Below are 15,790 nucleotides of genomic sequence, written 5' to 3'. Positions count from 1 at the left end.
CTGACATTCACAACTTCTCTAAAAAGCATGAAAACATAATGATTAAATTCCACCAAAAGCAATTAAAAATCCCAACTTCCCACAAAGCGTTCCCTACACCAAACGGAATACCTTTACTACACTCCCACAAAGAAAGTAATCTGGGATAAGAGTCGGATATTGAGTGTGATGTGTATGACATAAAATGAGACGAAGGAACCTAACTGAGGCTACAGAGGCCAAGAAATATAACCCAAACGAAGAGGGGAGCTGGAAGAGAAACCCGAAAAGGGAATGGACAGAAGAGGCTAGTGGAGCAAAGGAACTGGAAATCACTTCAAGGGAGGCAGCCTTCAGGACTGCGGAGCAATAGGGATCTAGGTCCACGGAACCGGGCGTTTACGGAACCCGAAGGCTAATGGGGAAACAATGGGGCGGTGAGACCGGGAGCAAGCGGAGAAACGCTCAGGAGGGGGCGACTAGGCAGCACGGGACGGGTGGGATGAAAGAGCAGAAGGCTGCAACAGACAGAGGCGGCTGGGAGGTTGAGAAGCTAGGTGGAGAGGCAAGTTGGTCCGGTGTGATGGGGTTTCGTGGCGCACCGGGCAGGAAAGCGAGGGTCCCCTAGGTACCCGAGGGGGAGGGGGGGAGTGGCTTAAGAGGGATTTTTGGACAGGGAACGGAAGCCATGAAGGCAGGTATGATGGAAGCAAAAAGAACACACCTCGGAGCAGCACAGGACCCGCCGTGCCAGACAAGACGCAGGGAAGGAAGAGGCAGCTGAAGGGGTAAGAAAAGAGAAGGGGAGAAGAACGCGGGTCGCGGGGACGGGCCGCGGTCGGCTTCACTCACAGTCCAGGTGCTTTTTCTTGGGCCCCATGATCTCGTGGGTCGTGGCCTTGCATACTGTCTTGGATACGGCGGAGCCGGTGACACTGTGCTGGGCGGCGGTGATTCGGTCCGTCAAGCTCTGTCCGGACATCTCTGCGGCTCCTCCGCCACCCCTCCCGCTCGGCAGCCAGCGGGGACTGGGACCCCCAAGCGCCGGAGGACCCCCACCCCCCCCACCGCACCCCCTACCCCCACCGGCTCCTTGTCCGCCTGCCGGCCTGGGGCGGGGCTCAGGGCCGCGCGCTGCCACCCAGCCCGGAAAGAACAGGCTCGTGTCACCCGCGGGGTCAGGCACGGTATCGGGCACTCCCCTGCCCCCGCCTCAGCTCAGCCCACCCCTTCCCTGGTCAGCTGGAGCCGGGCAGGGCAAGAGGGACAGGCAGCTGCAGGAAAATGGCGGCGCCAGGCTCCTCCTCGGAGCTTTCCGGGCTGTCTCGGGTCACGTGACTCAGGCACCGCCCCTCCGTCTCCTTCTCCCGCCCCTTTTCCCTTCCCTTTCCTCTTCGACGCCCGCCCTCCCTCGCTCTGCGAGGGAAGAGCGGGGCGGTGCCCGCGCGTTACGTGATGGAACCCGCCCGGCGGGCGCAACAGGAGGCCCGCCCCGGGGCAGTGCGCGGCCGGCTGCGTCACGTGACGCTCCCTGCCTACAGGTCGCCCGAGGCGGGACGCGGGGGTCACAGAGGGGAGGTGGGGCGGGGGAAGGGCGGCGAGTCCGGCGCGCCGGGGGCGGGCTAGGGAGTGGCGTCTGTCTCTCCCCTTTCCCAGCCGAAGGGTCTCCTCGTTCCTGTGTTAGAAACCAACGGCTTGACAAAGAGGAGGTGCGGCCGCCTTTACAGCTTGGCGTGAGGAGGGGGCTGTCAGGGCTCCGGCTTCCCGGACTTTAGTGGCTGAGTCAAGATTGTGTTGAGGGCCACCCCGCCAAGCCGTCCTCCTGGCTTTAAGGAAAAGGAAAACGCTTAAGTCGGCCCATTTTCTGAGCCTGGCCAGCAGGCCTCTCCCTACTGTGGAACTGTTGAAGCTATCCCTGCTTACTTACCCCAGAAGGGTTGGGTTCTGTTCCTTTTTTTTTTCCCCATTTTCTTGAAAGGCTTGGAAATGTCACCTGTTTTCGTTTATCTCTCCTCTGAAAACTCAGACACGTTGCTGCTGGACTAAATTTAGGTATTAACCGGCCCCTATTCTTTCCCTAGGGTGTCAAATAGGACAGGAAACACATAACTTCACTGGAATTTGAAAAGGGAAGTAGTAGGATGATGTCAACAGAGATTAGCTTGACCCTACAAGGCTGACTGCCGAGGTGATTAAAGGTCCAGACCATAGAAGGAAGTGAGAAGGCTGGTAAATGGAGAAGTCCCATTCAAAGAATTGAGACATCACTACCTGCCATCTTCCCGGGTTTAGTTTTTCTTCCCTTTGGCCCTTTTTCTCTTGGCTAACCAGATTTTCAGGGAAAGGAGACACTGACACTGACTTGTAGACATTTTAGAGGAATTACTATATCCTGTGAATCTGTTCAATGAGATCCATATCTTTAACAGAGCCTTTGTAAATGTAATTAGGGCCTCACATTTAACTCAGGTTTAGGGATAAATTTTAAAATCTCTGTGAATGTTGGGGCGTCTGGGTGGCTCCGACGTTAAGCGTCTGCCTTCAGATCAGGTCATGATCCCAGGGTCCTGGGATGGAGCCCCACATGGGGCTCCCTGCTTGGCGGGAAGCCTGCTTCTCCCTCTCCCACTCCCCCTGCTTGTGTTCCTGCTCTTGCTATCTCTCTCTCTGTCAAATAAATTAATTAAAAATCTTAAAAAAAAAAAAAAACTCTGTGAATGTTAAATTACCGTGATAGTCCTACGTAATCTTGCTAGTTTCAAATGAAATGCTAACATACTCCAAAAGTCTGTGTACACCATCTGCCAGCCAAATCCAAAATTCGTGCTTCAATCTGGTGACTCTCAGAAGATGCAATGCGAATAGTTAACATTTTATATATCGTATCACAGATTTTGTGGTCTCCTCCCATTCCCTTCCCCACCTTGTTTCACTATGGCTGGTGAAATTCTGCAGCACCATGGTTTGCCAAGAACATACAGTCTTAAACAAGCAGGCTTCATCTTTGTCAAGCCAGTCCCAAATTTCACAAAACGTTAATGACTTCCTTCAGTGCATCTGCAGTCCATCTGCAGTTTGGTGCCCAGTTTGCTGCCCCATGTCCATTGTGCAGTACAGTTACCCAATCATCAAGACATGTATGCCATCCTTGCTACCCTTCTATGGGTTCCATTGTGTGAATTACCAACTGGCCTGAGTGTCTGCACTAATAATCCTCCTGCTGAAGTAAGTCGACATGAGCATGGCATTTAGCTGCCAATAGCTAAATATTTCAACCTTAGGAAAAATGTATAAGTTATTCCTAAGTACACAGCAGGAAACTTGTATTTTCTGCACTATTATGAATGACATTATAGGATAATATCACTGTACTTTTTTCAAGGATGCATTTTACAAGTTTCTAAATAAGTAATCAGTGATCATTATAGAGGTTTATGTACATTGGTGAACTGAAAGATATGAAGAAATTTAGAAGATGATGGGGACGTATTCTAAGGTTAGGAATTACTGACCGGCCTGCCCTGTCCTATATACTTAAGTTTTCTGTGTGTTCTACTTTCCTTGGTCTGTTCAAGAAATATCTTTACTTGTCCCACAGATGCTTCAAGCTCACTATGGCCAAAAATGAATTCTCTTGTCCTGGCCCATTCCGTATCCCTAATCCATGTGGATCTTCTTCTTTGTACCTTATTCCAGGAATGGCCTTAACCACCTGCCCAGAAGTCCAAGTCAGAAAACCGTAACTTATTCTTAGCCCTCCTTCTCTCTTATTTCTCTTACCTCGCCTAATCTAGTTATATCCCTCAAACCCGTTTTCTTTCTAACACCACATCTATTGCCTTAGTTCTAGCCTTTATGATTTATGATCTCTTCCCCATGTAGACTGTTCTAATAACTTCTTAGCTGATTTCTCTGTCTCCCGTACCTCAACTCTCCAATCCGGATCTTTCTGAACCTAAAATGTGTTTATCTTTTCTTTGCATTAAAACCCTTCAGTAGCACCCCATGCACTACTGTAGAGGATAAAACTTAGGGCTCTTAGCTTGGCATATAAAGCCTTTCATGATCTAGCCCCTACCTAAGTATAGTTTGTTGAGCCTTATCTCTCTCCAGTCCTCTACATGCACTCCTGCCAGTGTCACACTACTGGGTATGCCATGCTGTTTCACACTCTCGTAAGTAGTCAGTGGTTTATTTCTGTTACTCATGTAGTATCTTATACATCCTCCTACTAATTATTTTTGTAATTATTTTATTGTGCTAGCATGAGGCACAGAGATATCTTCTTGTTAATATTGTGGCTGATCCATAGTAGACACACAGTATAATGCTACTTGAATGAATGAATGAATGAATGAAAACACTTAAAAGTCACCCATTTGGAAACACTACTCCAAACCTCTCATTGGATAAAACCTGCCCACTTTTTCATACTTACAGCATGTACATTCCGTAATTATCCATTTGGAGGATCATCCTTATTTCAGTGTTTTATTAATTCATTCACAAAAATATATGTATTGAATACCTGCTGTGTGTCAAGCACTGTTCTAGGTGCTGAATACCGTTATAACAATGAACTCATTAGTCCTTTGGGAACGAATAAGCTCTTTACTGTGATCACCAACTTAAAAGCCTATGTGCTTTAGTTACAAATGAATAGAAACAAAAACAGAAGGAAAATTTTGAATAGCACTTGATATTTCCTAGGCTCTCAAATTACAAAATATGCTGTAGAGAGGTTGGTGTCCAAGGGGAAAAAAACCATTTTTTAGTGCCTTTCATGTGTTTGGAACACTTATAAATTTTTCATTTAATTCTCATTACTATAAAAAGTATTGTACCATTTAATATAAGGGAAAAAACAAGTTTTAGGAGTTAAGTGCTTATATAATTTTTCTCTATTGTTTAAAAAAAAAAAAGTTAAGTCTTAGAAGCCCAGAATCCCACAGATACTACAGTGGCATAAGCAAGATTTAAAAACTTGTCTTTCCATTACTTTACCTAGACCCTTTCAGCAAGACTTGAAGCAACTACCAATACAGATGACATTTATTCAACAAATTCTTCTTGCCTGCATACTCTATGCTAGGTATTGCTAGATGCAAAGATACAATAGTGTGTAAGACAAACATGGTCTCTATTCTCAGAGCTTGCAATATTTTAAATGGCAACAGAGGAGAAATATCATTGGTTGATATATCAATAACATGAAGGAGATTTAGTAATTCATTTAAGGCAATGGGGGAAGAACTGGATTTGGAGTCTCATTAGAGACTAAAGAGTTCATTGTTATAACAGTATGCTGAAAGGGTCTAGGTAATAGAGAAATGGTGAAGAAAACTTACTGCACATGAAGAATCTTGAGGATGTCTAAACTTAAAAGTAAGATAGTAAGAGAGAAAAAGAATTTGGAAGACAGAACTAACCATAATTTTTACCCCTTACTACTTCACTTAAGCTCATTCCCAAAGCCAAAGAATCTACCAGTTTACCCTATTCCCACTCTTCTTGGAAATTAGAGTTATTTAAATTATAATATTTTGACATTCTGTTAGCTAAGCTGATATGAATACCTTGGCATCCCCTTCCTCCCTTACCTTTCTGTTTATATCTTCTGATGCTGCCAAATGAATTAAAGATCATAACCTTTAAAAGGTCAGGATTTTTCTTTGAATGTATCTGAGTTCTCTTAGTAGAACCTCCAAGCAAATACTCTACTTCCAACTGGGAGACCCTTATTCACACTCCCAGCATACATATTTGTGATAAGAATAGGAACATATAACTTTGTTGGTGACATACCCTGTGCTAAGCACATTACATGCATTATCTCAGTTAAACCCTAAAACAACCTCATGACCGTAAGTGGCAGAGACAACTTTGTGTTCACCAAAGTCTGTTTTCTTTACTCCACACCTAACACCTTGTATTTCCCAGCCTCCTTTGTAATTACTCGGGGTCATGTGACTGATTTCTGTGCAGTGGAATGTGAATAGAAATGATGAAAGCCATTTAAGGTTTGGCCCACAAAACCTCTAGAACATCCTACACATGCTCCATATTCTCTTTCTTTCCACACTTATCAGCTGAATGAAAACTTCAAAGAATTTAGAGGAGGTCAAAACCACCAAACTCAAGAAGCCAGGGGCCCCAAATTAATTCTTGCAGAAATGTCATCCAAGCATGGTGAGGAACACCTGTGTTGGATTTTACTTGTTTTATTAAATTATGCCTCTGAAATTATGATGCTGTATTTTACAATAATTAGCTACCCTGCCTAATACACTTATCTTCATTTTGCTGGTGAAGAGATTGAGGCTTAGGAAAAGTTAAGTAACTTGCTTAAATTTGCTCAGCTATTAGGTGGGGGAACTAGGAATAGATCTCAGGTCTGTCTGACGTTAGAGTTTGAGCTCTCACCGCTTAAGTTTCTCATGATACTATTTTATGTACTTTTAAAAATTTCATAAAAGTTTCATATGGCGGGCGCCTGGGTGGCTCAGTTGGTTAAGCGTCTGCCTTTGGCTCAGCTCATGATCCCTGGGTCCTGGGATCGAGCCCCGCATCGGGCTCCCTGCTCAGCAGGGAGTCTGCTTCTCCCTCTCCCTCTGCCTGCCCCTCTGCCTACTTGTGATCTTTCTCTCTGTCAAATAAATAAATAAAATCTTTAAAAAAAAAAAAAAGGGCGCCTGGGTGGCTCAGATGGTTAAGCATCTGCCTTCGGCTCAGGTCATGATCCAGGGTCCTGGGATCGAGTCCCACATTGGGCTCCCTGCTAGGCGGGGAGCCTGCTTCTCCCTCTGCCTCTGCCTCTCTCTCTCTGACTTTCATGAATAAATAAATAAAACATTAAAAAAAAAAACAAGACTTTGTGGTGCTTCTTATAAAAAAAAAGTTTCATATGGCCTTTAATATCCACTGCTTCACTTAGCATGCTGAAAAATGAAATAATCAGGGTGACCTCCAGGTTCTCTCATATATAAGATGCTCTCTTACTTTCTTTAACTTATTCCTGCCACATTTTCTTTTCTTTTGGGTATATTAATTTTATAATTTCAATATGACTTACAATGTATTTGGACCTTATATACCTGTTGAAAAATGATGTGTAGATTAGTTTTTAAGTTTCATCCTTCCCTTAAAAAGGAAGATTAACCAAACCTTGACCCTGAATCGTCATCAAAAACCATTAATTATGAAGCAGAATAAAAATACGATACCTGAGCTGTTAAGATATCTGGGGTCCATTCTTTGTAATCTAAAGAGGCTGAATCAAGTACAAACATATTAGAACATGCAACATTGAACTAAAATAAGAACAAATGAACTAAAATAACATTAATGTTAAAATTAGGATATTGAGTTTTGGTTAATATATCAATAACATGAAGGAGATTTAGTAATTCATTTAAGGCAATGGGGGAAGAACTGGATTTGGAGTTAGACACACTTAGGTTCAAAACTCTGGACAAATTATTCAGTTTCCTCATATATAAAACAGGGATAATAGTACCTATTTTAAAGATTTCTTATCAGGATTAAAATAATGTACATAAAAAACTAATACAATGTTTGACATACAATAAATGTTGTCACTCTATAAATAAAATCATTCAACATTTATTCAGAATTCACTATGGGCAAAGCACTCTGCTAGATTCCCAGGATACAGAGGTCACTTAGACAAAATATTAACAGAATGTATTAAGTATTGTGATAGAGATATACATAGAGTACTATAAGAACGGGAAAAAAGGACATCTAGTTCTTCCTGGAGGGATCAATGAAGGTTTCTCAGGGGCAATGACACATAAACGGAGTCTTAAAGGATGATTAGGAATTGTGAGGGAATCAGTTGTGAGGAATTGTGTGAGAAGTTATTCTAGGCAGAGGAAAATCGCATATGCAAAAAAAAGGAGTCATTTGAGGACTGCAAATAGTTTGTTGCTGTTGTTGTTTTTAAGTAGGCTCCACACCCAGCAGGGAGCCCAATGCAGGGCTTGAACTCACAACCCAGAGATCAAGACCTGCGCTGAGATCAAGAGTTGGACTGGATGCTTAACCGACTGAGCCACCCAGACACCCCGACTGCAAATACAATATGACTGCAACTAGTTTTATGGTACGTGTGAGGTTTTTATTTATTCATTCGATCAGCAAGTAATTATCGAGCACTTTTTATGCCAGATAGTGTACTAGGTCCTGAAAACACATCAGTGAACAAAACAGAAAAGTCTTCTGCCTTTTGGAATAGTACGTACATTCAAGAGGGCATATAATAAACAGATAAATATGAAACAAATACAGGGAGTGAAGAGTGCTATGAAAAAAATTTAAGCAGGGTAAAAGAATCAAGAATGACAGAGGACTTTAAATTGGATGACAAGGGAAAGTTTTTCTAAGGAGATGACATGTGACTTGAGTGGATTGTGGGAGTCAGCAAGGCAAATATTGGGGAGAATATCATTTGGCAGAAAAGAAACAATAAGTACAATGGCTCTCAGGCAGGAACAAGATTAACTTGTTTGCAGAACAGCAAGGCCAATGTAGCCAGAGAAAGAGTGAAGAAGGGAAAGAGAACTAGGAGATGAGCTCAGAGATGTGGCCAGATCATGAGGGGCATGTTGAAGACTCTGGAAAATATCTAGAGGTAGATGTACCATGAGAATGGACAGCTAGCCCTAGATCTTTGGAGCAAGCTGATGACTGCATGAAGTAGGCTGTTTCCCACCAACACCATTGGAACAAGAATCCACTGATTGCCATGTTCTTCTACATATGCATATCCCCTTGGCTTTCATCTTTATCCTCTTGGCTATTTTCTTTCCCCTCTTCTGGATCAAGGTCCTAGATTATTGATGGACACAGTTTTCCTTTACTAAATACATAATATTCCCAAGACCTGTATCCTTGAAAATTACTGGACATAGGACTAATTCTTCATTCACTGGTAAGGTTGAGCAAACCCTACCCAAATTAAAGGAAAAAAAAACTTGATTATATAAGGACGATTGTGTTACATGTCCAGCTATTTTTATTTCCAGTATAGTTAATGTACAGTGTTATATTAGTTTCAGATGTAACAATATAGTGATACAACAATTCTGTATCCGTTGTCCAGTTTTTAAAATCTAGGAATGTAGTTTTGAAATGCCTTGCAAACTCCCATCATTTTTGTCTTGGTGTCTGTCTGCATTGCAGTTACCAGGTATATGATCTTTCGAGTCTTAAATGCTGCTGCACAGCCACTGCTACACTAGATGATTTACAAATGATTATCCAACAAAAAAGAACAAGAAGGGCTGATACTTATAGAGGTTAATAAGACTACCATGAAAATGTCAATACATAACTGCGACTTAAATAGCCATGCAGATCTGAATTGATTATGTTCCCAGAAAAATAATATTCTTTCTTCCAGCATAGGCTAAAGAATGACCAAAAGACGGGGAGGGGGGGGCTACTGAGAAATGAAGCAAAAAGTAAAATGATCAACTGTACTATTGATACGCAACACAAACAATTCAAACTCTTATTGTTTTAGCAGGCGCTTTAGACTCATATGTTGCAAGACCACAAACTATTTAACTGTAACTCTGTGCAGACTCATATGTTCTAGTAATTCACTTAGTTTACAAATTCTTATGAAATCCCTGCCCATGCTAATAACATCCAATATAAAGGCACCCTATGATTAATACCAGTCCCCTCCCAAATCCTATAAGTATCTTTCCCTAACTACCCCATTTTGAGACATTACTGAGACTGTGTTACTGGGATGCGTCCCCTTATCAGCAACTTTAACAAATCCAGATTTTTATGATTGATAGGTTTTCAGTAGTGCTATGTTTCAGTCTGTCTTTGGGTGAGCTTGTGCCCATGGATTGTGAAATTTACCAGTGCTTCTCAGTTGTTGTTGTTGTTGTATTTTATTGAAGTGTAGTTAGCACATAATGTTACATTAGTTATTATGTACTATATGTACAACATAGTGCTTCTACAACTCTATTTTTATGCTATGCCCGCCACAAGGGTAGCTACCATCCTACCATCTGTCACCATACCATGCTATTACATTACCTTTGACTATATTCCCTATGCTGTACCTTTCATCCCTGTGACTTATACATCCCATAACTAGAAATCCTGTACCTCCCATTCCCCTTCACCCATCTTGCCCATCCCCCCACCTCCTGCCCTCAGGCAGCCACCAGTTTGTTCTCTGTATTTAGAGAGGGTCTTTCTTCTTTTGTTTGTTTGTTCATTTGTTTTGTTTTTTAGATTCCACATGTAAGTGAAATCATATGGTATTTGTCTTTCTCCGTCTGACTTATTCCACTTAGCGTAATGCCCTCTAGGTCCAGCCATGTCATCACAAATGGCATGATTTTATTCTTTTTTATGGCTGACTAATATTTTATTCTGTATATATACCATGTCTTCTTTATTCATCTGTCGATGGACACTTTGGTTGTTTCAATATCTTGGCTATTATAAATGATGCTGCAGTAAACTTAGGAGTGCATATATTTTTTTGAATTAGTATATTCACTTTTTACCCAGTATTGAAATTATTGGATTGTGTGGTATTTCTATTTTTAATTTTTTGAGGAACCTCCATTCTGTCTCCCACAGTGGCTGCACCAGTTTGCATTCCCACCAACAGTGCACAAGGGTTCCCTTTTCTCTACATCCTTACTAACACTTGTTATTCTTGTCTTTTTTATACTAGCCATTCTGACTAGCCATTCACTGCAAATGATATCTTGTGGTTTTGATTTGTATTTCCCTGATGATTAGTAATGTCGAGCATCTTTTCATGTGTCTAGCCATCTGTATGTATGTCTTCTTTGGAAAAATGACTTTTCAGGTCCTCTGCCCATTTTTTAGTCAGATTATTCGTTTTTTTGGTGTTAAATTGCATAAATTCTTTATATATTAGATTTTAATCCCTTATCAGGTATATCATTTGCAAATATCTTTTTCCATTCAGTAGGTTGCTTCTTAGTTTTGTTTTTTGGGGGGGGGGGTTGTTGTTGTTTTTCTTGCTTAGGTGGGACAGGGTAGGCAGAGGGGGCTGAGTTGTCTTTTTTTTTCTCCCAGGTAGTTTAGCCTCTGATAAAATTGCAGCAGATTAGACTCTGGTAAAGTAGTTTCTCCTGAGGGTAGTCCTTGTTAAGAAGAACAGAATGCTCTGGCATATATTGAAAGGGTTCCTTTCCCCTCCTCTTGCTAGAAACACCAAGGGAATTTTCTCTGGTATTCACTAAAATGTCATGGTAGTGCTCCCATAGATAGAACTAACAAAAGTGTGGGAACCTCCCCATACCTTGTCCACATTGAGCCTCCAGCAATTTGTCAATTACAGTTTAGGTTTCCACACCCTGGGACTGGTTCCTGTGGTGGTTTCTGCTTGTGGGTTGTGCCCTTGTAAGTTGTGATTCTCTGTGTTCACCTGTCTGTCTCACCAGTTTGTTGGGGGGGAGCAATGATTTGTCCTGTAACCTCACTTTTCAGACAGATCTAAAAGGAGTTGATTTTTCAGTTTGCCCAGGTTTCTACTTGTTGTTACATTGGAGTGGTGCTATGGGACGAGAAACCAGAAGACTGGACATACTGCTTTGGGGTGCTCAGGAGACACCCAAATGGAGCTATCCAGTATACCAAAGGATATTAATATGGCTTTCAATAAGCTAGAGGTACAGATCCAAATAATATGAGGGTTTAAGTAGTTGACAAATCATGGAGTTTATGAAGTTAACCTGGGAGTAAGCTCCCAAGACTGAGACAGAATCCTGGGGAATTCTAACATTAAAGAGGCAGCATACAATTTTGAAAGAGCACTGAAGATATAGTCACTCTCTGATAAAATTAAGTTTTCACAGATACTTTGTTATTGCTCATATAAATTTATCAAAGTTCATTACCTTTTATTCTTTTACACCCACACCTCCCACACCCCAATTAACTAAAGCAATTATATTACATAATCTGCTCATCCTGGGGCAATAGTTAACATGGAGACTTTTCAAAAGTAGAATAAAATATTTCAAACTACCTTTTAAATAAGGTTTTATAGAGTGTTCTATATATTCTCTTTAAAAAATCTCACTTTAAAGCAAAGATATTTTATTCCAGTTGGCAGTCCAGAGAAAGTTTTGAGTACCAAATTCTAAACCTCCAAAAGCAGGATTAAAATCTTAGATACTGAAAGATTCCAAGAACCAGTTGCATTTCTGCATGCTACAGTAAAATGAAGGCAGGAGGGACACATCTGCCAAACTTTATATTATAATTAAATCACTTTGTACTGACATAGCTTTATTTTAGAGGAGAATGTTTGTGGGGATTTTTAATCAGATAAAAATAGGGCTGCTGTTTTCTCTATACCAATTAACATAGTTGACATTTAGCCAGATCTGCCCTGGACACAGCAGGGATGTACAGTTTGTCCTGATTCTGTGGGAAATGAAAAATGCAGTACTTGGCACAAGAAAAAATATGTGAACCCAAAAAATGTTGTCAAATATAGCAAGTCAAATTAAGAAAATTGATTTACTGAAGGGCAGTCTATGCTTTCTAGAAAACAAAGGAGAGAGGAAGACTCTCTGGACGACTCAAAAACATGATGGACCTTGAGTTTAACATAAATACTATATGCTAATGACTAAGCATATTTGGTTAAAGACATTTTTCTACAACTCAATTAAATATGCAGTATTTCTTACCATGAGTTGAAGAAAGAAACTGCTAGTGGCTCATACACAGCATATAAAGACATGTTAAAAAATTTTGCACAGTAAGTCTGCTTAGATGACATCTAATCAAATTCTTTCATTTATGGATGAGGAAAATTGGTCCCAGGGATGTTAAATTACTTTCATAGAATAACACTGATACATTGCCCTCACAGATCCTTTGGTTCTCAAAAACTTTATGGGAACATCACAGCTATCGTAACATTTCCAATAACCAGAGTGCTTGAAGAATAGTTTATTGTAGTTCATTGAAACTTATGATTAACTAATGATGTGAAAGAAAAGTGGTTTTTATTTATAATTTCTTAAAAATTGATCTAAGGTATTTTACCTCATAGTTCCAGCTTTATAAGTAGTAGGTTGAAACCAGAAAATGGCTGATATTGGATAATTACTTACTCACAAAAACAGCAAATTTCATATGGCTCAGCCTAAAATATGAAAGTAAACTGAACTGAATATTTTAATAACTTGTAATAACTCAAGTTCATCACTGTGAAGAGCATTTTATATAGTTAAGTGTTATGGCTTCAAATATACATGGTATATATATACACAGGTAACTGTGTAGAAAATATTCTGTCTCCCTATATACCTTGAAAAATTTGTGACCTGTGATAGCCAGCTTCCAAGATGGACTTCAGTGATCCTCACCTCCTGGTTTTTGTGCCCTTGTATAATCCCCTTTCACAATGAATACGAATGACCTATATAACCAATAGACTAGTAGGGAAATGATGGTGTGTGACTTCTCAGGCTAAATCATAAAAATATTGAAGCTTCCACTTTACTCTCTCTTGGCTCTCTCACACTGGCAGAAGTCAGCCACCATGTTATGAGAACACTCAAATTCCAATAGAGAGGTCCACGTGGCAAAGAACTTAGGCCTTTTGCCACCAGCCTGCATTAACTTGCCAGCCTTGTGAGTGGGCCATCTTGGAAGCAGATCCTCTGTCTGGCACCACAGCCAAGTCTTCAGAAGCCCTGACCAACATCTTGATTGCAACCTCAGGAGAGACCCTGAGCCAGAACTACCCAGCTAATCTGTTCCCGAATTCCTGACGCACAGAAACTGCGTGAGATGTTGTTTTAAAGTCTCTACATCAGGGCGCCTGGGTGGCTCAGTCAGTAGAGCGTCTGCCTTCGGCTTGGGTCCTGGAATTGAGTTCCATGTTGGGCTCCCTGCTCAGCGGGGAGCCTGCTTCTCCCTCTGCCTGCCACTCTCCCTGCTTGTGCTCTCTCTCTCTTTTTTTTTTTTTTTTAAAGATTTTATTTATTTATTTGACAGACAGAGACACAGCGAGAGAGGGAACACAAGCAGGGGGAGTGGGAGAGCTTGGTGGGAAGCTGCTTCTCCCTCTCCCACTCCCCCTGCTTGTGTTCCTGCTCTCGCTCTCTCTCTCTCTGTCAAATAAATAAATAAAATCTTAAAAAAAAAAAAGTTACATATCAAGCTCTCAAGCTTTTGGTGAAAATGTACATCCTATCCTTCTACCTTGACAGATATTTTTTTCTTTTCTGAATTTCACTTTTATATTTTCTATTTCTGCCTTGGCCTTAACTTGTACTCATTCTTAATGCTCTAAAAGATTAAAAAACAAATGTAGGGGCGCCTGGGTGGCTCAGTTGGTTGAGCAACTGCCTTCGGCTCGGGTCATGATCTTGGAGTCCCGGGATCGAGTCCCGCATCGGACTCCCTGCTCGGCAGGGAGTCTGCTTCTCCCTCTGATCCTCCCCCTCTCATGCTCTCTGTCTCCCATTCTCTCTCTCAGATAAATAAATAAAAAATCTTTAAAAAAAAAAAAAAACAAATGTAATTACATTCAAAGTATTCAAATTGTGAATATATTTTCCACCAAAAAATGAAAGAAAATATAAGGAACTAAAAAATTACAATTATTTTTGGGTGAAGGTGGTCAGAAGTACAAACTTCTAGTTGTAAGATATGTAAGTTCTGGGGATATCATATACAGCATGGTGACTATAGTTAATAACACTGTATTGTATATTTTGAAAGTTACTAAGAGAGTAGATCTTAAAAGTTTTTATCACAAGAAAAATAAATTTGTAACTATGTGAGGTAATGGATGCTAACTAAATTCATTGTGGTAATCATTTCACAGTATGTACATATATCAAACCATTATGTTGTATACCTTAAACATAGGCAATGTTATATACCAATTATATCTCAATAAAACTGGAATAAAATTATTTTATATGTTTAAAAATGACTTCTCGGGGCACCTGGGTGGCTCAGTCGGTTAAGCGGCTGACTTCGTCTCGGGTCATGATCCCAGGGTCCTAGGATCGAGCCCCGCGCTGGGCTCCCTGCTCAGTGGAGAGTCTGCTTCTCCCTCTCCCTCTGCCTGCCTCTCTGCCTACTTGTGCTCTCTCTCTGTCAAATAAATAAATAAAATCTTTAAAAAAAAAAAAAAGCTTCTCTAAAGAGTTCAAAATTGAATTCTTAAATTCAATTCTTAAAATTGAAAAGGAAAAAATAAATTATAATTATTGAATATCAAAATTTTAACTCAAAATTATAGCAAAAATTTAAAATTTATTTGCATCTATTTAAATTTTCTTAAATATTTTATTTATTTATTTTAGAGAGAATGCAAACAGAGGGGAAGGGGCAGAGGGAGAGGAGGAGAGAATCTCAAGCCGACTCCACGCTGAGCACAGAACTTGACGCAGGGCTCAGTCTCACAACTCTGAGATCATTACCTGAGCTGAAATCAAGAATCGGATGCTTAACTGACTGAGCCACCCAGGCACTCCTCTATTTAAATATTTTAATAAAATTAAAACTATTCTTGATTCTTGCATTGACTGTCTAGTGGCCAATGGGTAGAATTGATATCATGCTTCATGCATATTATGTCTAGCCTACATATGCACACATTCAAGAGCAATATGAAATATTTTATATTGCAGAATGTCCCTAAGCAATCACGTTTTGTTTTTTTTTTAAGATTTTATTTATTTATAGAGGGAACAGAAGCAGGGGGAGTGGGAGAGGGAGAAGCAGACTTCCCGCGGAGCAGGGA

At 40.8% G+C, this 15,790-nt stretch overlaps 1 protein-coding gene and 1 long non-coding RNA gene across 6 annotated transcripts in view; one reads left to right on the top strand and one right to left on the bottom strand.

The window, feature by feature from the left end:
* Positions 1-1,285, bottom strand: part of LOC145716241 (phosphatidylinositol-binding clathrin assembly protein) — a 58,813-nt gene extending 57,528 nt beyond the window's left edge. Inside the window, exon 1 of the mRNA XM_081798995.1 lies at positions 832-1,285. Coding sequence (XP_081655121.1) covers positions 832-961 — 130 coding nt within the window. The 5' untranslated portion in view covers positions 962-1,285. The remainder of the gene's footprint in view (positions 1-831) is intronic.
* On the top strand, positions 43-15,534 carry LOC115941926 (uncharacterized). Of its 5 annotated transcripts, XR_014138801.1 has the most exons (4): positions 43-767; positions 7,947-8,104; positions 11,528-11,681; positions 15,351-15,534. It is a non-coding gene; the product is annotated as an uncharacterized LOC115941926 (long non-coding RNA). The 5 variants fall into 5 exon arrangements; XR_014138800.1 differs by lacking the exon at positions 11,528-11,681; XR_014138797.1 differs by lacking the exon at positions 15,351-15,534 and having other exon boundaries at positions 11,528-13,973.
* The last annotated feature ends 256 nt before the right edge of the window (positions 15,535-15,790 follow it).

This window comes from Leptonychotes weddellii, chromosome 11 (genome assembly GCF_054177405.1).
Source record: "Leptonychotes weddellii isolate Sample4059 chromosome 11, ASM5417740v2, whole genome shotgun sequence".
NCBI classification, from domain to species: Eukaryota; Metazoa; Chordata; class Mammalia; order Carnivora; family Phocidae; genus Leptonychotes; species Leptonychotes weddellii.
This window is presented reverse-complemented; position numbering and strand designations above follow the sequence as displayed.